Source organism: Schistocerca cancellata, chromosome 7, assembly GCF_023864275.1.
Source record: "Schistocerca cancellata isolate TAMUIC-IGC-003103 chromosome 7, iqSchCanc2.1, whole genome shotgun sequence".
Taxonomy (NCBI): domain Eukaryota; kingdom Metazoa; phylum Arthropoda; class Insecta; order Orthoptera; family Acrididae; genus Schistocerca; species Schistocerca cancellata.
Genome location: NC_064632.1, coordinates 238,888,902 through 238,915,362, shown reverse-complemented (window position 1 = coordinate 238,915,362; position 26,461 = coordinate 238,888,902). Strand labels below are relative to the sequence as shown.

General features: G+C 43.5%; 1 protein-coding gene across 1 annotated transcript in view; it reads left to right on the top strand.

Annotated features, from left to right (window-relative positions):
* Positions 1-26,461, top strand: part of LOC126092713 (uncharacterized) — a 60,281-nt gene that overhangs the window by 18,625 nt on the left and 15,195 nt on the right. Inside the window, exon 2 of the mRNA XM_049908437.1 lies at positions 15,817-16,007. Coding sequence (XP_049764394.1) covers positions 15,817-16,007 — 191 coding nt within the window. The remainder of the gene's footprint in view (positions 1-15,816; positions 16,008-26,461) is intronic.

Sequence of the window (26,461 nt, the reverse complement as noted above, 5' to 3'; positions counted from 1 at the left end):
CAAGCTCTGTTTGACTCAATGCCCAGGCGTATCAAGGCCGTTATTACGGCCAAATGTGGTTGTTGTGGGTACAGATTCCTCAGGATCTATGCACCCAAATTGCGTGAAAATGTGATCACATGTCAGTTCTAGTATAATATATTTGTCCAATGAAATCTTCTGCATTTCTTCTTTGTGTAACAATTTTAATGGCGATTAGTGTAACTCCCGACAGCACACGACTAAGTTGAAACCTTTAGTGGGTACGTCCCCATTTAGACATTGCTTTTATGTGGACCCTGCACTTAGCCTAGCGTTCGCGAAGTGTGGCGGTCAAGCCCAGTAGTGTGACGGCAGAAGCTCCTTGTAGGGCACCTATTTCTCGGAGGCCCCAGTCTGTCACACCTAACGTACAGCGTACACCATGACGGCTCGAGTAAAGTCGTTGTTTCTCTCCAAAGCATTTGAAGACAGTGTCCTCTCGCCAAATCCTCGGCATGCTCACCGACGGTAGTCATCCGGAACAGATAAGAAACGCGATTCGTCACTGAACAAAACACGATGCCACTCATCAGCTGTTTATGGCTCAAATGGTTCAAATGGCTCTGAGCTCTATCGATTAACTTCTGAGGTCATCAGTCCCCTAGAACATAGAACTACTTAAACCTAAGTCACCTAACGACATCACACACATACAAGCCCGAGGCAGGATTCGAACCTGCGACCGTAGCGGTCGCGCGGTTCCAGACTGTAGATCCTAGAACCGCTCGGCCACTCCGGCCGGCAGCTGTTTATGCTTCGAGGTCACGGCACCACTCCAAACAGAGCTGTTTGTGTTGTGGTATTAAGCAGACAATGTTCCCAGAAACGTGGATTGGCAGAGGTGGTCCTGTAACACGGCCTGATCGATCCCCAGATATGTCCGCTCTGGACTTTTTTGTGTGGGGAGAGATGCGCAATCTTGTTTACGCAACCTCTGTTGCATCAGAAGAGGATCTGGTTGCCCGGATAGTAGCACCAGCAGGAACAATTCAGCAAACTCCTGCAGTGTTTGCCCGTGTCAGACAGAACATGATCCGACTGTGTCACCTTTATTTACGTGTTAATGGAGGCATTTTTTTAAATCTACTGTTATTGAAATTGGGTTGTGTTAATGTGATGTCTCTTGGTCATAAAAAAATGGAAAAGTGTTTGTTGGTTTAATCAATTTGTCGCCAGAGAAATCTTCCTCTACCGGTTTAAATACTCATCATAGGAAAAAATGACATTAGGGAAAAATATTTGTTTTGATGTTCCTTACAACTTCCCAGAGTTTGTCGGTTTAAATACTTTTCACCCTGTAGACATTGCACGATTCGACCATCCAACCAAATTGAGATCCACAATAATGCCATTTTCGAACTTTGTCAATTGCTGATAACACTGCTGAAACAGGATTTGCGTAAACAGGATTGTGCATCTAGCCCCGCACAAAAAAGTCCAGAGGAGACATATCTGGGGATCGAGCAGGCCATGGTACAGGACCACCTCTGCCAATCCAAGTTTCTGGGAACCGTCGGTCCAGGAATCGACGCATACGACGACCGAAATGTGCCGGCGCCCCGTCATGTTGGAACCAGATGCGTTGTCTTGTAGGGAGCGGGAGGTCTTCCAGCAATTCTGGCAATGCTCTGGCATTGTAATAGTGCCTGCCATTTAATGGCCTAGGTAGCAGATACGGCCCAATTAAACAGTCCCAAGAACACCGACCCACACATTAACGAAGAACCGAACTGATTGAAGGATGCCGCTCCACATGCTGCAAGACAGCTTCCTCAAATTGCAGCATTCTTACCGTGCAACGGCTTCCCTATCCAGCTTATCTGCTAAATGGCCCGGTCTCACGCAGACGTTGGTACACAGCAGCAAAGGTCGTAGGATACTGTTGTTGATAAACCCGCTGTGCAGCTCGTCCGTTGTGGTGCGCTACGTAGTACACACCAACCATATCAGTGTACTCACTCCAGGTGTATCGCTCCATTAGTAAACAGAGACAATGCACTACTACACCGGTGGACAGCAGTTGACTACAACAGAAGAGCGTAATACGCCCTCTAACAACTGAAGACCGTAATACGGCCTCTAACAACGGACGAGCGTAATACGGCCTCCACCGGTTTAAATAATCCTCATAGGAAAAAATGACATTAGGGAAAAATATTTGTTCTGATGTACCCTACAACCTCCCAGAGTTTGTCGGTTTAAATACTTTTCACCCTGTATAATGAAGTGCAGCTACTTGCGGAGGTCCAGTATGGGTTGTAACTATTGTTTCGCAGTGAAACTTAATACATGTCCTAATGGGTTTATGCGGAACCGATTTAAGCTGGAGAAAAAGTAGTTCCAGTTTTGGCCACCATGTGCAACTCTGGCGCTGTATGCTGTTCGTATGGCGGTATGACATCCAAGCTGTCATTTGACAAGCCATAACGTGAGTGAACGGTGTGGCTATCGAGAAGAGGGACAGTGTGCCGCTGGTGAATCTATTTTATGTGAACGGTAGCAACTACACTACCGCGTTGAGAGAGCATCGCCCAGTGAAAGGTCTGAGGAGAGGGCCGATGCCAATAAATGTTTTAAAGAAGATGATAATGAAATTCGAAAACATGGATGAGCTTGGTATGGCAACTGGAAGAGGAAGGCGTCTTATGCCGGTGGAAGATATTAATGCGGTTGCTGTTGCTGCGATTAACGACGTAGAACGTGCCCCGGATAGTTCTAGTGATCGTCAGAGTCACAACAATTGGTCAACAGCACAGAAGGTTTTGTAGTCTATGTTACACTGGTATCCGGACAAGATCCAAGCGGTGGAGTACTGGAGCCTTATGATCCGCAGCAACATACCGAATTCGCTCCTCGGTTTCTGGCATGGATCGAATTGAATGATATGTGGCCACACAATATTCTATGGAATGACGAGGCATATTTTACATAACAGATTGAACTGAATACAAACTGCCGGATTTGGTGTGTTGCGCACGAAGTTTTCACAGCACTCGCTGTGTTTCACTGGGTGGTTTGGATTCCCAAACACATTTACTCTCGGTCCGTTCTTCTTTGACGAGAATACACCTAGAGGACCAGTCAAGTATACTGTAAACTCTGCACTTTCTTGACACCTCCTTGTACAGCGTGTGATTTCTGCTTTGAAAGAGTGGAACTCTGTGGAAATCACGTTTTCGTGGAAAATAGGGCAACACCCCATGTCGCTCGTACAATGAAAGGTCTGCTTAACGGAACCTTCAACGAACGTGTTATCTACGGAGATTTTTCAGGTGCATGACCTACAAGATCACCTGAATCCATGTGACTTTTGGCTCTTGGGATGTCTAAAAGAACATACTTATAGGGATAAATTCGATCTCTACCTCATTTAAAGGCCACTGTACAAGAAAACGCTGCTCAAATTCCATCGTTACTTCCACGACCAAGCTGATCACGTCGTTTTACGAGTGCAGCACCTCGCTCACCTCTCTGGTGCTCGTAGTGAACAAATCGTGTAAACAGTGGTAAATAATAACATAAACAATAAGCCTTTCTTACCTGTTTGATCTTTTCTGCCCACGTCCCGTCCCTAACCCATTACATAGGGAAACATTTCTATACGTCTTTCTTGCATTCACAGCTAGATTTACACCTGCTGGCCAACACTGAAACTGTTTTCTTCCAGCGTCAATCGGTTCCGCATCAACGCATTAGAATATCTACGAAGTTTCACCGTACAATAGTTACGGCCCATGTGACGGAACGTCACATAAATTGACATTTCGAGAAAAATTAAAAGGGTTTGTGTGTGTTAAAAAATATGAAAGACTACGTCAGTGTGCGCGACGAATATAAAATACTAAAAAGTGTAGTTTATTATCTGTAAAGCTACCAAACAGCGATGCGTTTAACAAATAACCTTTTTGTATATAGTATCTCTGTTATGTAGATGAAGAAGAACAGAGATAATGTTTTTTGGGTTAGATTTTTTTTCTAGCTTGTTTTCGTCTAGCGGAAGGCCGCCAGTGTACCAAGTCTGATGTTTAATAACTTCGTGTTGTGGGGAGTTCTCTTTCCCTTGGTCGGACATTACACTGACGATACTTTTTTAGTTAAAACTCAGTCTGTAATATTAAATGTAAATGCGGGAGATTCTCTATTGTGATTTTTTAATAGTTTCAAAGCTAGTAAAGTAAAGACAAATTCCATTCATTAATGTTTTCGTACTGAATGAGTTCAGTACGTTTATGATTGGTCGCTTACCGGCAGATGAGATTCTCCTTAGTTTTGGCCTTGCAGATAACGAATAGTAAATACAGAAAAATATTCCGTTTGATAAGCATAAAAGATATCTCAGTTTCTTTGTGAAAGTTGATACATAAATGACCAGTAGCCCCTGAGAACCAAATTGATGATTACCGTTTGTGTAAAGGCACGCATATTTTCTCTACATAATAGCAGCGCTCAGGCGAGCTATCAGTTAGAAGGCGGTGAGTCGCGCGCTGCGTACTTCGGAATAGCCGGTGTCCGTACGTATGTTGTCGTGGTATTGGGTTATTTCAGAGTCTCCTGCTAGCCCGCAATATTTAACAGAGTAAATAACATTGCAGTATTCACTATTTATTTTTTGATTAATCACTGCATATATAGAATTTAAAAAAAAAAAAAGCTACCAATCTCGAGTACCGGGATACCTATCGGAAATAGGTGCATTTCAGTTATAACCAGCCGATTGTAAGGAGTGATAAGAAACAGGAATGCGGACAATGTGTAGTGCGTAAGACGAATGGATGGCTTCGATTTGCTGGAAGCGTTCTGAGAATATGTAATGTATTTATTGTAATGCATTTGTATAGGACACCGTATAAAAAACGCTATTTCTTTTAAAGATTGCCACAATATTACTTCAACCATTGTAGTAATTATCAAATAAGCATTACAGCAAGCTTTAAAAGTATTCAGAGAACCGTTGTTCTGATCGCTACAGTCGGAATAACTCTTACGAAAGACTAACATAGTTGTTCGGAGAACTTTAATGTAGCTCTTTCTAAGACAATCGACGTATATGATGTTGCATAAATGAAACGCTATTCCCGAAAGACTATGTGATAATATTCAGCTTCCAACATCGTTTACCTCACGTAGGGATAGTGAGAATAACACAGATTACGGTACGTGTTGAGGCATAAGCTAGATGGATAAAACAAAACGCGCCCAAAAAATATTTATAAGGTGGACGCGGAGTTGACCCTTGTTAATGGAGAGAAGAGCAGCCCATCACTGAAAATGCTGGATGCCGTGATTGCTCTTCACCAGTCAGCTGCTGTCATATATCAACGCATGCGCAACTGCTGCATGTTCTGTCCCAAGACTTCGCAGTGACATTAAGTTTTAGTGAGTCAGAGAAGCGAATGTTTTAAGTGACCAGATGAATGCAACACGATAAAAGAGCGCGTGTTCATTGTCGAGAGTTATGCGAAGCGCACTTCGTGAAACTGAAAAAGACTGGAAAAGTTTCGAAAAAAAACAGTGAAATTTACTATGAAAACTTTGCGAAACGACATGAAACAGTGACCACTTCTGCATGCTACGTGACGTTCATTAGCAAGGGACAATCCTGCGTGAGTCTTATTCTAATGATTTTGCGGGCCATCTTTATTTTCACCAGCTTGTAGATATGATTAGTCTTCAATAGTTCAGTAAGCGAGTAGAATAGAATAGAAATTCGCTGAAACTGGTACGAAGCCCAGCCGCGTTGCGCTGTACGGTGGCTTCCGAAGTATGTGTGTAGATTAGGTGGTAAGAGCCCTTTCTCAGGGATCGTCTTTCTTTACTGCATGAACAACGAAAGTTGTTTTACGTACCGTGAAATGCCTCCTGTATGAAAACGTACCGTAAAATGACTGGTACGCGTTTATTTTTATACAGAACTCTACCAGTAAGCATCATCGGCTATTAATGGCCACTGTACTCAGTCAAAAAATGCTGGCACACCGCTCGTAACCACTTGTTTCGAGATGTGTCTGTCACCGGTCGACCACAAACCGCAAATACGCGTTACAGGCGCCTTGATTGAAGCGGTATGCTTGCCGGGAGACTGCTGATTAAGTGCCTGCATGCGTACCTTATATGACAGTATTTCCAGAACCTTATTGCGGCCTTATCGAAAAGTGCATATATTTGTCACTCGCGTCCTGCGTGACATAAGCGTTTCGACAGATATTCTCGGGCAGTAGATGTGTCTTCGAAGGACGAGGCAGCTATATTGGTGTCGAGGGCAGGATATTCTGATCCAGGGCTTCTCAGGCAGCCGTAATGTCAATGAAATTGATCTGACCGGATCGTTGCCTCTGTGTTTAATTAAAGCATCAGCAGTCACAACACCCCGAGATCATTTTTTAGTCACGAGGCGGATTTCACGATGCCCACCTTTACTATTTTGTGCTAATTTTTTCATTTCCACAAACTACTACAGCTAACATTCTGTGTAATCTGTTTGCATATTGTACTCGTTATGTGCACCTTCTACATTTCCCTTGTGCTGCTCCGTCCATCGCCAAGTTATTTAATCTTGAATGCAGTAACAGATCTCCCACTAACCTGTCCCTTCTTCTGTTAAGGAACTTCCGTACACTTCTTTCCTCAAACATTCTTTCTATTGCTACGTCATTTCGCACTTTATCTCTCTACATGATTCGATGATGGCAGCACTCTGAAAATGTATACAGTGTCTTTTTCTGTGTATTCCTAAGGTCCACGTCCCACTACCGTACAATATTGTGTTCCAAACGCATACTTCCTCATTTGTCCGAAACGGACCAAGTAGCAACCATAATAAAATAGGAAAACAGAATGCAAAACTTATATATCATCACGTTGTCGGAACAAACACAGGTGGGAGCCGGCTGTTCGAGCTACGTGTCTGAGTTTTACATTCTGGTGTCCTGTTTTATAGCGGTTGTCATCTGATCTGCTTTTCTGCGTGCTTACCACCTTCTGCTACTGCCACACTAGTCTATTTCACATTATGTTGCTCTCCAGAAGCATCCTTGGCTGTTTGGTATGGCTGACTCCATCGTTCTGCCGATTTGATTAACTGACTACCGTTCTTTCGATGGACGTTTCACTTTGATTTGACTGAGAATGTTGGGTTGTCCATTTAATTCCTGTTTGGGTATCACATTTTTAAGGGAAGATTTTAATTCATCTGCGGCAAAAAGGGAGAGTGAAGACTGAAGGTTCGAGTCCTGTCACAGTCGCCTATTTTGAATTTCCCTTTTTTGTAGAGAGTGAGTTAAATTGATGAAAAGTCTACAGACTGAAGTTTTACAAGACCCTCAATATGCTATATTCATATAGGCCTTCAATGTACTCTTTCCATTTGTCCGCTCTCTCCTCTGCATTTAACAATTATTTCTTTTTCGATTTCTTCACATTTTTCATGCAGCCATTTCGTTTTAGCTTCGCTGCACTTCCTATTTATTTCATTCCTCAGCGAGCTGCAGTAATTCCTCTGTTAAAAGGAGACGAGAGAGCGGACAGGTGGAAAGAGTACATTGAAGGCCTCTACGGAGGGAAATTTGTCTGATGTGATAGAAGAAGAAGCAGGAGTAGATTTAGCAGAGGAAGGGGACCCTGTATTAGAATCAGAATTTAAGAGAGCTTTAGAGGACTTCAAATCAAATAAGGTAGAAGGGATAGATAACATTCCATCAGAATTTTTAACGTCAATGAAGGAAGTGGCAACAAAACGACTATTCACGCTGGTGTGTAGAATATATGAGTCTGACGATATACCATCTGACTTCCTGAAAAATATCATCCACACAATTCCGAAGACTGCAAGAGCTGGCAAGTGCCAGAATCATCGCACAATCAGCTTTACAGATCAAGCGTCAAAGCTACTTACAAGAATAATGTACAGAATAATGGAAAAAGAAAACTGTTAGACCATCGGTTTGGCTCTAGGAAAAGCAAAGGCACCCGAGAGGCAATTCTGACGTTGCGGTTGATAATGGAAGCAAGACCAAAGAAAAATCAACACACGTCCATAGGATTTATCGACCTGGAAAAAGGGTTAGACATTGTCAAATGGTGCAAGATGATTGAATTTTCTGAGAAAAATAGGATTCAGCTATAGAGAGAGACGGGTAATATACAATAAGTACTAGAACCAAGAGGCGACCAGGAAACGAAGTTTTCTCATTGAAAAAGGTGTAAGATAGGGATGTAATCTCTCGCCTCTTCTGTTCAATATGTGCATCGAAGAAGCAGTTATGGAAATAAAAGAAAGGTTCAAGAGTGAAATTAAAATTCGAGGTGAAAAGACATCAGTGATACGATTTGCTGATGACAATCCTATTCTGAGTGAACGTGAAAAAGAATGGCATGGTGCTGGTGGTAGGTAGTGTTTAACGTCCCGTCGACAACAAGGTCATTAGAGACGGAGCGCAAGCTCGGGTTAGGGAAGGATTGGGAAGGAAATCGGCCGTGCCCTTTCAAAGGATCCATCCCGGCATTTGCCTGAAACGATTTAGGGAAATCACGGAAAACCTAAATCAGGATGGCCGGAGACGGGATTGAACCGTCGTCCTCCCGAAAGAATCGCATGATCTGCTGTAATTTGTAAATTTGTGGTAAGATCTTATGGCACCAAACTGCTTAGGTCATCGGTCCCTAAACTTACACACTACTTAAACTAACTTAAACTAACTTACGCTGTGGACAACACACACACCCATGCCCGAGGGAGGAGCCGAGTGGACATGTTCTCCTGAATGGAATGGACAGTATAATGAATACAGAATATGGACAGATAGTAAATCGCAGAAAGACGAAAGTAATGAGAAGTAGCAAAATGAGAACAGCGGGAAATTTAACATCAGGATCGATGGTCTCGAAACAGATGAAGTTAAGGAAATCTGCTACCTAGGCAGCAAAATAACCCATGAAGGACGGAGCAAGAAAGACATCAGAAGCAGACTAGCAATGGCAGAAAGGGCATTCTTGGCGAAGAGTAGTCTACTAATATCAAACATAGCCCATGATTTGAGGAACAAATTTTTGAGGAAGTACGTCTGGAGTACAGCATTGCGTGGTAGTGAAACATGGACTGTGGGAAAACCGGAACAGAAGAGAATCGAAGCATTTGAGAAGTGGTGCTACAGACTAATGTTGAAAATTATGTGGACTGAAAAGGTAAGGAATGGAAAGGTTCTATGCAGAATCGGAGAGTTAAGGAATATGTGCAAAACACTAACACGAAGAAAGGACAGGATGGCAGGACATCTGTTAAGGCATCGGGAAATGACTTCCGTGGTCCTAGAGGGAGCTGAAGAGGGCAAAATTTGCAGAAAAGACAGAGATTGGGCTACATCCAGCAAATAATTGAGGACGCTCTGAGGTGAATGCTGAGGTGAGTGCTGCTCTGAGGTGAATAGGTTGGCGTACAAGAGGAATTCGTGGCGGGCCGCATCAAACCACTCAGAAGACTGATGACACAGAGAAAAAGAAAAGGAAAAAAACTAAATTTGTTTACACTGACGGTCAGCTACCAGCCCCTGCTACAATCGTCGGCCGGCCGCGGTGACCAAGCGGTTCTAGGCTAAATCGCCGGAACCGCGCTACTGCTACAGTCGCAGGTTCGAATCCTGCCTCCGGCATGGATGTGTGTGATGTCTTTAGGTTAGTTAGGTTTAAGCCGTTTTAAGTCTAGGGAACTGATGACCAAACATGTTAAGTCCCTTAGTGCTTAGAGCCATTTGAACCATTTTTTGAACAATCGTCGTAGAGAAATACACGTGGTTCATGCTTACATAATAGGCTATTTACAGGAGTGCTTCACCAAACTGACCCATTAAAGTGAATACATGTAATCTACTTTGGTCGTGTTGCCTCGTTTTGATTACATATCAGAATGATTGTACTACCGCAGGCAACACAGTGTCAGATTATCCCTATACACGCAACTGAATGCAAGTAAAAGTTATAATTTAATTAATATTTAATAAGTTAGGGACATTAAAACATTACTTACTTCAAAAAGTATTTATGTCAGGAACATTTTAATGTCATAAAAACTCTTTACATATCATAAACTTATTCTCAAATATTAAATAAAAATTACTTTTATTTTCTATAACCCATACTGATTGCTTCTTGCAAAATGAGTTCACTAAAATAATAATGTATAATGGTTCCATAACAAAAAAATTGGCATTCTGCGCGGGATACTGCTGAAAATTATAAATTCACCTGTCTGTAATTTCTCTTCGTAAATAATGATATAGATTCTGCCGTTTTTACACAGAACCGCTTCAGACAGAAGGGCAGCTACGGCTAAACTGTTTTACGAGGGAGACACGTGGTGTGCTTTATGACTGTTTGCTGGGTGACTGTGACTTCTGTCAGCAATTTCTGCTTTACAACAGATTAGTCATGTCAACTAGTACTGCAACTGTGATGTTTGCTTCTTTAATATCTAAATAAGCACTTAATAAGCCGACAGTGAAGAAACGTATAATCTGCGCAAGTCACATTTTTTTCAGTTCATCCAATACCCGTCGCATGCTTAAAGCGTCATCACCAAGGGAAAGGGATCATCTACGTAGCCGTCTTCAGTAGGAAGCATCAGAGACATCTTGCAGCAGCATTTGAGGAGGTCTTGAAGTTACTTTGCGACTTGCAAGTGCTTGAACAGTATGTGTGCTGTATTTTCTCACGGAGAATTGTACACTCCTGGAAATGGAAAAAAGAACACATTGACACCGGTGTGTCAGACCCACCATACTTGCTCCGGACACTGCGAGAGGGCTGTACAAGCAATGATCACACGCACGGCACAGCGGACACACCAGGAACCGCGGTGTTGGCCGTCGAATGGCGCTAGCTGCGCAGCATTTGTGCACCGCCGCCGTCAGTGTCAGCCAGTTTGCCGTGGCATACGGAGCTCCATCGCAGTCTTTAACACTGGTAGCCTGCCGCGACAGCGTGGACGTGAACCGTATGTGCAGTTGACGGACTTTGAGCGAGGGCGTATAGTGGGCATGCGGGAGGCCGGGTGGACGTACCGCCGAATTGCTCAACACGTGGGGCGTGAGGTCTCCACAGTACATCGATGTTGTCGCCAGTGGTCGGCGGAAGGTGCACGTGCCCGTCGACCTGGGACCGGACCGCAGCGACGCACGGATGCACGCCAAGACCGTTGGATCCTACGCAGTGCCGGAGGGGACCGCACCGCCACTTCCCAGCAAATTAGGGACACTGTTGCTGCTGGGGTATCGGCGAGGACCATTCGCAACCGTCTCCATGAAGCTGGGCTACGGTCCCGCACACCGTTAGGCCGTCTTCCGCTCACGCCCCAACATCGTGCAGCCCGCCTCCAGTGGTGTCGCGACAGGCGTGAATGGAGACGTGTCGTCTTCAGCGATGAGAGTCGCTTCTGCCTTGGTGCCAATGATGGTCGTATGCGTGTTTGGCGCCGTGCAGGTGAGCGCCACAATCAGGACTGCATACGACCGAGGCACACAGGGCCAACACCCGGCATCATGGTGTGGGGAGCGATCTCCTACACTGGCCGTACACCACTGGTGATCGTCGAGGGGACACTGAATAGTGCACGGTACATCCAAACCGTCATCGAACCCATCGTTCTACCATTCCTAGACCGGCAAGGGAACTTGCTGTTCCAACAGGACAATGCACGTCCGCATGTATCCCGTGCCACCCAACGTGCTCTAGAAGGTGTAAGTCAACTACCCTGGCCAGCAAGATCTCCGGATCTGTCCCCCATTGAGCATGTTTGGGACTGGATGAAGCGTCGTCTCACGCGGTCTGCACGTCCAGCACGAACGCTGGTCCAACTGAGGCGCCAGGTGGAAATGGCATGGCAAGCCGTTCCACAGGACTACATCCAGCATCTCTACGATCGTCTCCATGGGAGAATAGCAGCGTGCATTGCTGCGAAAGGTGGATATACACTGTACTTGTGCTGACATTTTGCATGCTCTGTTGCCTGTGTCTATGTGCCTGTGGTTCTGTCAGTGTGATCATGTGATGTATCTGACCCCAGGAATGTGTCAATAAAGTTTCCCCTTCCTGGGACAATGAAATCACGGTGTTCTTATTTCAATTTCCAGGAGTGTATATGCTTCACACTGTACATCCATGATACACTGATGTGGTGGTATCGCAATGAAGACACTTACTATAATTAAATGTTACAGTCCTCGCAACATAGTCTATGTTGGATTAAGCTATTTGCAGTGGTTTTTTAATTAGTGAATTGTTTTCCGCAAAACCAGTATTTTTAAGACGATGAACCTATGGCCTGGAGTTCGTTATCGAGCGGAAGGGTGATAAGTATCAACTATGGTCCAAACGTACGCTGAGGTGTTAAAAGTCGTGGAATATCTCCTAATACTGGGTCTGACCTCATTTTTCGAGGCGCAGCGCAGCAACTCGATGTTGCATGGACTCCACAAGTTGTCGGAAGTCCCCGTAGAAATGCTGAGCTATGCTGCCTCTACAGACGTCCATAATTGCGAAAATATTTCGAGTGCAGGATTTTGTGCACGAGCTGATCTCTCGATTATGTCTCATCAGTGTTCTACGGCACTCATGTCGGGTGATTTGGGTGACCAAATAATTCGCTCGAATTGCATAAAGTGTTCTTCAAACAAATCGCGAACAACTGTGGCCCGGTGACAGGGCGCGTTGTTGTTCATAAAAATTCCACGGTTGTTTGGGAACATGAGTTCAATGAATGGCCGCAAATGATGTAACCGATCATATCCATTTCCAGTCACTGATCGGTTCGATTGGACCAGAGGGCATTCCATGTAAACACCACCCACACCGATATGGAGCTACCATCGGCTTTCACAGTGCCTTGAATCCATGGATTCGTGGCCGGCCGTTGTAGCCGAGCGGTTCTAGGCGCTGCAGTTTGGAACCGCGAGACCACTACGGTCGCAGGTTCGAATCCTGCCTCGGGCATGGATATGTGTGATGTCCTTAGGTTAGTTAGGTTTAAGTACTCGTAGTTCTAAGTTCTACGGGACTGATGACCTCAGATGTTAAGTCCCATAGTGCTCAGAGCCAATTGAACCATTTTTGAACAATGGTTTCGTCGGGTCTGCAACACACTCTAAGCCTGCCATCAGCTCTTACCTGCTGCAACCGAGATTCACATGACCATCCACGGTTCTCCAGTCGTCTAGTGTCGATAAGGAAATTAGCCCAGGAGAGGCGCTGTTAGCAAAAGCACTCGCGTCGGTCGTCTGCTGCCATACCCATTGCGGGCTTCCAAACAGTGTGAAATGAGGTGATGTGGTGTGGCCCTCATTTACAGACCCACAGACTCAGATTTGCAATATTAAAATTTTTGGCTGGTTTCGTTGTCTAGGGACTGGGATACGTAATTGCCGCACTACAGGCCAAATACTGCTGAGTCTACAGTATACGATAAGAATACACACATGAATCGAATGGTCGAAGGTTTCTATCACTCGGCAATTGCGAATTATGAATGTAACATACAAATTTATAAATGAAAGATTGCTATTAAATAAAATCTGCAGGTACTATCTTAACTACTTTAAATGATGAGTACGATAGTAGAAGTACTTCTGAGATTGCGGTATATTTGTACAAAACACTTATTGGTGTCGATGGTCCAGCAACTAAATAAAATATAAGTTGAAAACCAGGAAACAGTAGATTCCTACTGCACGCAATTAGCTATGAACAACAACATAGCTCGCGAGATGTTCACTTCTAAACGCAAACTACGTCTTCACTGTAGAAGCCACGGAAATCTCACAAGTGCACAAGTCGGCACTCCGAAGTATTTCCATCTCTCGCGTCACGCGCAAACCGCTCCACACTCCAAGTCTCGTTCACAACCGTGCGTCCAGCACCGTCCGTGTCCTGTGCGAATATCCCGCACTGCCGCACTCCCAAACTCCATTCCATTCACTTCGGTAGTCGGCTCCCTTAGTAACGAGCGCTGTGATTGGCTAGAGCGCTCCCTCCACGTCTCCAAGCTAACGTACACACACAAACATAAAACACTCTCGAAATACTGGATTTACATTTAAATAACTTGAAATTAAATAAATATTCCTACGGCTGGACCATAAACACGCTCTAACACACATTGTTAGATACATAAACAAATTAAATAAACATATATCAAAGGAATAGAACAAAAGGTAGGCCAGTAGTCTAATGTCTCTGTGCTTTCTATAACACAGTAAATATTTAACTAATTTCTTCATGAATAGTATATATCGGATATTAACAAAGACATAGATGAATAAATATATATATAAGCATGCTGCCAACGTTTTTTCGTGTAGGTGTGGAGTACTTATGGCCTGACGCGATCGATAGTAATCGGCCACTTTGACCTCCAATAACTCATGTATTATTCAAGTTAGATGCTTGTAGTTCATACCAATCTAGGTTTATCCTAATAGCTTTCTAAAGACACGTCGATCGACAAAATCTCAAGAACCGTTTAGATTTTGGAAATTCGTTGCTGGGTTCTGCTTGTATAATTTACCGTCGGATACTAAACTGTAAACTAATAAAGATATTGAAAATGTGATTACACCATCAGAATCGTCGTGTAAATAATAGTAACGTACATGTTTCTTTTTGAGGTATCACGATTCATCTGGCTACAATTAATTTCTATACGAACTGCGAAATGTCTGCCATTAAGGTTTCACAACGTAGGCCATCTTTGGCACTCCCGGTATGGAAATATCCTGTAGCGACACAAAGCACAGTCCTCGTCATTAAAGAATTCCCAGCTACGCCACGGCTAACGTTCGGCACCACTTGGTCCAGTTATTGTGCGGCATCACGCGGTTGCTAACTAGTCGCGGCTTTGACGAGCGTTTTGTGCGGCCGCCGAAAATAGAATATTTCCAGGGCGCCACAACTCGCCCGTTACGTCACACCATTAACGCCACATTTCGCCGCACTGTCCTAACGCATACGTTCGTCGTACGTCCCACATTGATTCCTGAGGTGCTGCTTGTCTGTTAGCACTGACAACTCTATGCATACGCTCTGCTCTCGGTCGTTAAGTAGAGGCCGTCGGCCACTGCATTGTTCGTGGTGAGAGGTAATAACTGAAGTTTGGTATTCTCGGCACACTCCTGACACTCTTGATCTCGGAAAACTGAGTTCCCTAAATATTTCCAAAATGGAATGTCCCATGCGTCTAGCTCCAACTACAATTCCGCGTTCAAAATCTGTCAATTCCCATTGTGCGGCCATAATCACGTCGGAAACCTTTTCAAGTGACAGCTCTTCCAACGCACCGCCCTTTTTTACCGTGCGTCCGCGATTCAACCACTGTCTGAATATGCAAGTCGCTATCCCATGACTTTCGTCACCTCATTGTGTATTCAAGTACTTGTAGAGTTCACCAGATGCACTTCAACAAGTGACTAAAACCTTTTCTGAGCTGGTTAAGCACGTTTTAACTTCCACTGTGGAAGTCGAACAAGAGATTGTAGATCGCGTACCCAGTCATTTCGCATATCAGTGTCACAGAGTTGTTTCCAGCGCTCAAGTTGGTAAGCGATAGGACAGTGAGTAACGCCGCTTGAAGCCCATTCCGCTATGTAGTGTACAGTGACATACAGAGTAAGTACGTTGATGTAGATGTAAAGAGCAGAAGCACTGCTGGGAGCTAATCTGTCAGTGCGCCACTAGGACGGGTGTTTTCTAGCGCGTGTTTTGCGAACCGATGGCGACTAGGCGGCTATGGCGTGGCGGCGGTTGGCCTGTTTCCAGGACAATTGCCCCGTGCGCCGTGCTAGCTCGCAAAATCGAGCAGCGGCTGACAAAACAGCGACACCAGCGGCGGCCGCAGCTGAGCCAACACGCGCGCCTCCCAGCGGCGGAAAAACCCAGCTCTCGGGCCGCAACGAGGCCGGGCTTCGACACGTACCCTCTGAGGTGACCGGCGGGGGCGGTGGTATTTCGTTGGCACTCGTTCAGTGTAGTCTGGTCATACAATGAAGGCTTTCACGACCGGATGGTACTGTTGTTGGTAATTCTTGCGGGTTATATGGCCGTGGTCCATGGAATTTTTCTATTCCTAACGTTTCGTCCAATACTACGTTGGACATCCTCAGAGGTATGGCTGGTCCTGTTGAGTCCTGCCGACTGACGAGTCGGGCGTCGGAGAGCGGCCTAAATACCGAGGAAAGTGGGTGTGGTCTAGCTTGCACATAGTCGCAGAAAGAAACTAGTCAAAGACAAAATGTAACTATCGATAATAGTCCGTCATAGATAAAAATCACTTATCGATTCTGTAAGTCACTCTCCATATCTCGCTTAATTTCAAGGCCTCTTCTTCTCTATTAAAATTACCTTTATGTTTAAAATTTCAATAGCCTCCCTATACAGTCGTGGATAATAGTTCGTGGTAGCACTTAAAACTGTAGTTTCAGAAAACTTAACTACATGGTCACTTGACTGAAGTGCATGTTCCGCAACGGCCGATTTATCTATTTTTCCCAGTCGGCAAAGACTTTTATGCTCCTTTACCCTCGTACCACGTGGTACTACGAAAAGAAGTGTGAATACGAGGGTAAAGGAGCATAAAAGTCTTTGCCGACTGGGAAACATAGATAAATCGGCCCTTGCTGAACATGCACTTCAGTCAGGTGACCATGTAGTTAAGTTTTCTGAAACTACAGTTTTAAGTGCTACCACGAACTATTATCCACGACTGTATAGGGAGGCTATTGAAATTTATAAATATGAAGATAATTTTAATAGAAAAGAAGAGGCCTTGAAATTAAGCGAGATATGGAGAGTGACGTTACAGAATCGATAAGTGATTTTTATCTATGACGGACTATTATCGATAGTTACATTTTGTCTTTGACTAGTTTCTCTCTGCGACTATGTGCAAGATAGACCACGCCCACTTTCCTCGGTATTTAGGCCGCTCTCCGACGCCCGACTCGTCAGTCGGCAGGACTCAGCAGGACCAGACATACCTCTGAAGATGTCCAACGTAGTATTGGACGAAACGTTAGGAATAGAAAAATTCCATGGACCACGGCCATATAACCCGGAAGAATTATCAACAACAGTGTAGGCTGGTATTCTTAGGCTCGGAAGGTATCGAACCCTTGTCCCAAGATATGATATCAGGCAGAAATTACTGAGCTGTTACTAGTACAGTTACCATATAAAGTCGGAAATTCCGTGAGTTCTCGTGGAAGACGCAATGCTGGAAAACTGTAGCGAAATGAAGGGAAAACCTCTGGAAGATCGAGCATTAGTGCAAAGATTGGAACTTTCAAAAAGCAAAGCTCCGGATTCTGATTGCCATGGGTGAATCTGGATCGACCGACCGCCATGTTATCCTTTGCCAACGACGGCACTGGATACGATATGACGGGTTGGGGGATCAGCACACCGCTGTCTCGGTCGTTCGTCGTCCTTCTTGACCTTGCTACAGCTGCCTCTCAATCTAGTGGCTCCTCAGTTGGCATCGCGTGGCTGAGTGCACCCCGTTCCAGTCGTCCCTACAAGGAAAAGTGGCTGAGAGTACCGGGAATCGAACCCTAGTCTTCCGCATAGCAGCCATGCACAGCGACCACTGGATTACGGAGACGCAGTTGGCAACTGGTCTTCAGCATAAACAAATGTAACTTTGACAAATAAACACGTAGAAAGGCCCACGGCTGTATTATTACACAAGTGCAGAACAATCACTGGAAACATCCATAAAACAACTATGCGTCTGGAGCGATTTGAAGTGGAACGACCACAAAGAAACTAATCGCACGTAAGGCAGACGCCATATTAAGGTTCACTGGGAGAACTCTCAGGAAATGTAGTCCATCCACAAAGCTTACAAAGCCATCATCCAACGAATAATAGAATATTGCTCGTCAGTCTGCGATCTGTACCAGACAGGATTGATAGAGCAAATAGAGAAGTTGCAAAGAAGACCAGCGCGTTAGTAAGCGCGAAAACGTTACGGAGATGCCCAGGCATCAAGTGGCAGACGCTGCAAGAGAGGCGTTCTGCACCACAGTGTGTTCTACTGTTAAAGTTCCTAGAAGAGTAACCCATACTTTGCTTGCTACTGAGTATATCTCGTTAAAAGACCATGAAGATCAAATCACCAAATCAGAGATTTTCATGATCACACAAAGCGTTACCAGCATTCGTTTTTTCTTATTGTACAGAAGGGGAGGTGATACTGGTATGGAGAGCCACACACCACAGATGGTCTGAAGACTAAGATGTAGATGCCGGTGTAGATGTAGAGTTACCAGATCTCCTGAAACATCAGAGTCACAGTGTCACCTGGGCCTATATTATGTCAGAGACAAAATCGACTATCAGCACCTGACCACATATCCCGTCTTTGTGAAGGTTGTTTGTCTGCCCCGCCTCCATCAATATATATCGCCTTCCTTACAGTCACTCTATGTTCGTTCACTACGTAATTTCAATTGTCTTCCCATCCCGGACCATCATATGTTTCCTGAATCCTACCTATTCTGATAATTATAATCTGCTTACCTCTTCTATTCCAAAGCACTACTTCCCTTCATAATTGCAACCCTATCAGCTTCTGTTACCTACATCTTCTCTCTTAACCCATTCAGTAATCATCTCATATCTGTTTTCATACTACTTCCTCACTAATGTCACCAGCATTTCAATCCGTTGAGTAGAAAATAAAAACTTTGAGGTTTGCCGATGATATTGTAATTCTGTCAGAGACAGCAAAGGACCTGGAAGAGCAGGTGAACGGAATGGACAGTGTCTTGAAAGGAGGATGTAAGATGAACATCAATAAAAGCAAATCGAGGATAATGGAATGTAGACGAATTAAATCAGGTGATGCTGAGGGAATTAGATTAGGAAATGAGACACTTAAAGTAGTAGATGAGTTCTGCTATTTAGGGAACAAAATAATTGATGATTGGCGAAGTAGATAGGATATAAAATGTAGACTATCAATGGTGAGAAAACGTTTCTGAAGAAGAGAAATTTGTTAACATCGAGTATAGATTTAAGTTTCAGGAAGTGTTTTCTAATAGTATTTGTATGGGGTGTAGCTATATATGGATGTGAATCATGGACGATAAATAGTTTAGACAGGAAGAGAATAAAAGCTTTTGAAATGTGGTGCTACAGAAGAACGCTGAAGATTAGATGGGCAGATCACGTAATTAATGAGGAGGTACTGAAAACAACTGGGGAGGCACAACTTGAAGAAGGGATCGGTTGGTAGAACACGTTATGAGGCCTCAAGAGATCACCAATTTAGTGCTGGAGGGCAGCGTGGAGGATAAAAATCGTAGAGGGAGACCGAGAGATGAATACACTAAGCAGATTCAGAAGGATGTACGGTGCAGTAGTTACTTGGAGACGAAGAAGCTTGCGCAGGATAGGGTAGTGTGCAGAGCTGCATCAAACCAGTCTTTGGACTGAAGACCACCACAAAAACAACAACAATGTAGAAAATGTTACCAGAAGCCCACAACATCATCCTCACGGTATTCATCAATACATACATCACCAACATCTATGAAGGTTCAGTTAATCGCTGTAAGGTGAATATCATCACCAACATCTATGAAGGTTCAGTTAATCGCTGTAAGGTGAATATAATGTATTTTTAGTTTTTTTATTCAGCGATCGAAATGCGGTAAATGGGTATTGTCAATCAAAGCACAGTAGATAAAATATAAACAAGAGAGTAGTGGGTAGTAGGTGACAAACTGCGACACGGTCGCGAATTGAACAGTGACCCAAATATGGAATAAATTTCCTTTACTTCACGTCTATGGTCATGAACATCTTCCGATTTGTTTTATAAAAACATAAAACAGATCTGAAGATGGTCATTATAGACCGAAACTGGCAGTCTGATGACAAAAAATTTGTGACATAGACGTGAAGTAAAGGAAATTTATAGTAACTGACAAAGTTCTGAACGAATCTTTAACGTTGTGTCCTATTTTTTACTGTAAGAAAACTTTTCAATGTCCAGAATCTACTTCCCTCTAAGCATAGGGTTTTATTTTGGAACATTTTAAGTACTTTTACAACTCTTCTGTCTGGATATTGCGGTACAGTTATGATTGCCACTTCTCAAGTTCCTCATCATCGACTATCTGCCACATCGACAAAGATGGTGCTACCTTGAAAACATGATGTTTCGGCAGTGGAGTTTACGAGTTTTTGCAGTTGATTGTTGCTGACGGTGCAGCATTACTTCTTTCAGCAACTTGTAGACATGCATTTTATGAATGCTGCAGCAGGATTTGTTCCCCAGAAAATCGAATGAATGTAAAGAGAAAAGCACCACAAGAGGTATTGTGTTAACTGAAAGAAATTTGTGACTGGAGATAGGAAGTTACGAAATGGATCCTTCATAGAATAAGTTGATACGAACAAAAGTTGATGTTGCTGAGTGTAAGTCAATTATGTAAAACGAAAACTAAATTTTTCTTTTTCAGCATTAGTTATTTTTCTCAAACTATTCAGTTCAGGATCCTATACTATCTGTATAATTACAAGAGTGGGGATTGGGACAGCCTGCATCACTGGTAACACAGACATCTCTGAATATATTTTTCTTGCTTGGTTTGATGTGAAAAATTCAGCCTCAGTGTTTGTAGACATGTTTGTGGTCTACCATGTATAACGATGAGCGACCTTGCGGAGTATGTAAAGGTGCAGCATCGTATTGGTCAATCAGGAGCGATCGGCGAGCCTGAAGCTTGGTTAGAATCTTCTGAAAGTTGTCTGTCGAGTCGACCTGCCACACTCGAAGAATTTCCAGGCACAGTGTAAGCTGGTCACATACTCTGCAGCCGTCTACTTCTACGTCCGTACTCTGAAAACCGTTGGGAGTGCGTGGCAGAGGGTATTTAGCCTTGAACAACCTGTTACGGGTTCTTCCTGATGAAAAGCATATGGAGCGCGGGACAGCTTACATGCTACTGAGAGTTCTGCAAACATACTTTCTCGGTCGCCACGGTAGCGAAGTATAGCGGGGTGAAGAATATCTCTAGATTCTCCACTTAGACTTGCGAAGGCATTTATGAGATAACTAGCGTCTATCTTCTGCCAATTGAGGTCTTCGTGTTTTTCAGCATTTCCGTGATGTTCTCACGCCATAAAACAAACCTGCGGCCACTCGTACCGCCGTTCTTTCTATACGTTCTGTATCCCCTGTCAACCTATTTCATAAGAGTCCAACACAGCAGCATCCTATATAAACAATATGAATTTTATACATGAGTGGTGTCCGTTCTGTATAACATGTCCTACAGAGCAGACACCACTCATATCTAAAATTCTATAGGTGCGACGGCTGCTTGATAAAAAAAGTTTCATTGCGAATACACAGCCAGCGTCCCAACTCCTAAGGAAATTAACAGGCGGGGGACATTGCGGCGTGGCGAGAGGGAAGTTTGGTATCTGGATCGGACGGAAAGTGTGTCCGCGTGGCCGAGACTCTAAGGCAACAGTTCTAGGGAAGTGGAGCTTCAGTTTTCAAGTCCCGGTCCGGCACTAATTTTCAGCTCTTGGCGTTGCATTGCAGCAATGCCCTGTGCGGATGGAAGACATTATTTCCTCCCTACCTTTTTCACATCCTGTTTCCTTTACATTCCTTTCATCCCAATTGTTCGTCACTAAACTTTAGCATTATCTTGCCAATGAACCGTCTGTTAGATGCCGTACCGATGATAAGGCCTATTCTGTGTTTCCATTTTAAAGACGTGAATTTTTTTTTTTTACACTCAAGCAATTATATGAGTTGACTGGTTTTATTAGATCTAAAACTTTGCTTCCGTCGTTTTACAATAGACGGCAGTAGTGGAAGTAGTGGTGCAAGTCGTTCGTCGTAAGTGTCATACAGTAAGTTAGGCATTTGAGAACACAGCACCATCAAAATATCAGTCGGTTTTTGATTGCATCTTAAAGTTATTCTCTACTGAATACGTCAACTTATGAACCCAATTCTCGTCATCTGCCTGAGGTTTTAATTTTCTGCTTTGACATGAAGAAATCTGCGACTGAGGCTCATAAAAAGCTGGGTAAGGTCTATTATGAGAAACCTAGTAGTGAAGGAATTTCGCAGAAAATGGTTTCCATGCTTCAAGAATGGTGATTTTGACGTTGAAGACCGGCTATCGTTGTGAAAGAGAGAAAGCTTTCGATGCTACTGCAACCGACGGAAACAATCACAGGAGATCGTTATCGAAAGCAATTGATGTGTTAGAGCCGAGCACTGAAAGACAAACGGTCACACTACAGCGATAGACGTGAAAAAATGATTTTGCAGCATGACAATGCACGACCCCAATTCAAAAATCCCGTCAAAGCATACTTGGAAACGTTGAAATGGGAAGTTCTACCCCACCCGCTGTATTCTCCAGATATTCCTCCCTCTGACTGCCACCTTTCTCGATCTGACACACGACCTGCTGACTAGCACTTGCGGTCATATGAACAAGTGTAAAATTGTTGCGGTCATATGAACAAGTGTAAAATTGGATCGATTTATGGCTCCCCTCAAAAGATGCCCAGTTTATACACTGCGGGAGTCATATGCTGCCCTAAAGCTAGGAGAAAGTAGTGACCAACGATGACCAATACTTTGAATCGTAAATTTTTTGTAAGTTTTTCACAATACGGTCTCGAACTTCGAGAAAAAACGGCGGAAGAAAAGTTGTAGACCTAGTAATTGTGATTCGCTGTTATTGCAGTCATTCTGCGTTTTATAAAGCTCACAACCATATTTCTTGTCCTCGTGAAGCAAGTTTCCAACATTAAAACCACATTCATATCTTATATAGATCTGACAGGATTTTGTGCACCTTTTTCAGATAGTAACTAATTACAAATAACTGCATCATCTGCGAAAAGTCCGAAGTTACTAATAATATTGTCTACAATGTCATTAGCATGCGACATGATCAGCAAATGTTTCTCCTCAGTCCATGAATCACTATCATACAATGCTGTGCTACAAAGCTACACGCTCAGAAATATCTTCTTCAAACTATGGCCGATCTTTGATATCAGTAGAATTCTTCTAATCAGAAATGTAGATTTTGCCTGAGCTAGTCTGCTCTTTATTTGGTACTTGCATCGTCCGTCATGTGTTATTTTACATCCAAAATAAGAGAACTCATTGATCTACTTAGATATCACGAACTTTTATAAGTTTGTCGCTACTCTCTACTCTGCTACTACTCATTACTTTCGCCTTTCTTCGATCCATTTCGTTTTGCACCACTTAAAATTGTCAAACGCTTTTTCTACATCTACATCAAGCAATTATGAAGGCCACCCGACGGAGTGTGGTGGAGGGTGATAGTGGCCTCTCCCCTTCCCTGTTCCACTGACGAATGGCACGTGGGAAGAATGATTGTCGTCAAGCTCTCTAACAGCTGTACTTTATCGAATTTTCTTGTTGTGGTCATTTGGTGAGAGGGAGGAAGTAGTGTGGAGGAAGTAAGATGTCCGACTCTTCCCAGAACATACTCTCTCGGAATTTCAATAGTAAACCACTCTCCTGTTGTAGCGTATGCCGCTGGAGTTGGTTGAGCATCTCTGTAATGTTCTCGCGCCGACTCAACGGCCCCGTGACCAAACGCACTGCTCTTCATTGGTTCTGCCTCATCACTTCTCTTTGTCCCACCTGGTAACGGTCCCAGAATGATAAGGGTCGATGAATTCTACAGTAAATTCAATGAACGTGTTTTGATTGTTCTTAAGTTTTGTTTTCACTATCAAGCGCTTTGTCAGGCTTCACAAGTCCTACACCTTTCCGAAAGCCAAACTGATCACAGGTATTACACCTCGCATGACTCCTCCCCCCCAGGACATATAGGTATCTATCCTGAGGTGACAAAAGTCATGGTACACCTCCTAATACATGTCGGGCCTCCTTTTGACCGATGTAGTTGACAACTTGGGTTCATGGCTTCGCAGCGTCTGTACTACAATCGGCGTGGCAAGTCATTGGAAGCCCCCTACAGAGCTATGCTGCCTCAACAGCCGTCCATAATTTGGAAAGTGTTACCGGTGTAAGATCTTGTGCAAGGACTGATCTCTCGATTATGTTCCATAGCTGTTCTATGCGATACATGTCGGGCGATCGGAATGGCCAAATCATCAGCTCGAATCGTCCCGAATGTTCTTCAAACTAATGGCGAAAAATTGTGGCCCGGTGACACAGCTCATTGACATCCCTAAAAGTTCCATCACTATTTGGCAGCAGGAAGTCCAGAATGGCTGAAAATAGTCTCCAAGTAGCCGAACATAACCATTCCCAGACAATGATTGGTTCAGTTTGACCAGAGGACCTATTCCATTGCATGTAAACACAACTTACACTATTATGGAGCCACCACCAGCTTGCAAAATGCCTTGTTGACAACTTGGGTACATGTCTTCACGAGGTCTGTGCCACACTCGAAGCCTATCACCAGCTTTTTTTTTGTCATCAGTCGTCAGACATGTTTAATGCAGCCTGCCACGAATTCCTCTCCTATGCCAGCCGCTTCATCTCAGAGTAGCACTTGTAACCTACGCCCTCAACTATTTTCTGGATGTCTTCTAATCTCTGTCTTCCTCTACATATTTTGCCCTTACAGCTCCCTGTACTACCATGGAAGTCATTCCTTCATGTCCTTACAGTTATCCTATCATCCAGTTCCTTCTCCTTCCTTTACTCTCCGATTCTGTGCAAAACCACCTCATTCCTTACCTTATCAGTCCACCTAATTTTCAATATTAGTCTGTAGCGCCACATCACAAATGCTCTGATTCTCTTCTGTTCCGGTTTTTCCACAGTCCATATTTCATGCTGTGCTGCAAACGTTGCATTCTCAGAAATTTCTTCCTCAAATTAAAGCCTACGTTTGATACTAGTAGACTTCTCTTGGCAAGGAGTGCCCTTTTGCCACTGCTAGTCCCCTTTTGATGTCTTCCTTAGCTATTTTTCTGCGTAGGTAGTAGAATTCCTTAACTTCATCTACTTCATGACCATCAATCCTGATGTTAAGTTTCTCGCTATTCTCATTTCTGCTACTTCATTACTTTCGTTTATTTACTCTCAGTCCATATCTGTGCTCATTAGACTGTTCATTACCATTCAGCAAATCATGTAATTCGTCTTCCCTTTCACTGAGGATAGCAATGTAATCAGCGAATCGTATCATTGATATTCTTTCACCTTGAATTTTCATTCCACTCCTGGACCTTTCTTTTATTTCCATCATTCCTCCTTCGATACAAAGACTGAACAGTAGGGGCGGAAGACTACATGCCTGCCTTACATCCTTTTTAATCCGAGCACTTCGTTCTTGGTCGCCCACTACTATTATTCCCTCTTGGCTCTTGTACGTATTGCATATTACCCGTCTCTACCGACAGCTTACCTCTTTCTCAGAATTTCGAATGTCTTGCACCATTTTAGATTGTTGAACGCTTTTTCTGCTTGACAAATACTATGAACGTGTCTTGGTTTTTCTTTAGTCTTGCATCCATTATCAACATCAACGTGAGATCCTTGTTGCCTTTACCGATCGTAAAGCCAAAATGATCGTCATCTAGCATATCTTCAGTTTTCTTTGTATTATTCTTGTCAGCAACTTGGATGCATCAGGTGTTAGGTTGATTGTGCGATAATTCTCGCACCTGTGAGTTCTTTCAGTCGTCGGAATTGTGTGGATGATATTTTTCCAAAAGTCAGATGGTTTATCTCCAGATTCATACATTCTACACACCAACGTGAATAATCGTTTTGTTGTCTTTTCCTCCAATTATTTTAGAAATTCTGATGGATTGTTATCGATCCCGTCTTCCTTATTTGATCTTAAGTTCTCCAAAGCTCTTTTAAATTCTGGTTCTAATCTGTATTGCCTATCTCCTCTAAATCGACTCCTATCTCATCAGACAAATCTTACCCCTCATAGAGGCCTTCAATGTACTCTTTACACCTATCCGCTCTCTCCTCTGCATTTAACAGCGGAATTCCCTTTGCACTTTTAATGTTCCCACCCTTCCTTATAAGGTCACCAAAGATTGTTTTGACTTTCATTTATGCTGAGTTAGTCACTCCGACGATCATTTCTATTTCGATTTCTTCACGTTGCTCATGCAGCCATTTCGTGTTAGCTTTCCTGCACTTCCAGCTTATTTCATTCCTCAGCGCCTTTTATTTCTGTCTTCCTGAATTTCCCTGAGTATTTTTGACTTCCTTCTTTCATCTATCAACTGAAGTATTTCGTCTGTTACCCATGGTTACTTACGTTTATCTTTCGAGCATCTGTGACCGCGCTTTTTTAGAGATGTCCATTACCCTTCAACTATACTACCTACTGAGTTATTCCTTATTGCTCTTTCTATAGTCTTAGCGAACTTCAAGCGCACC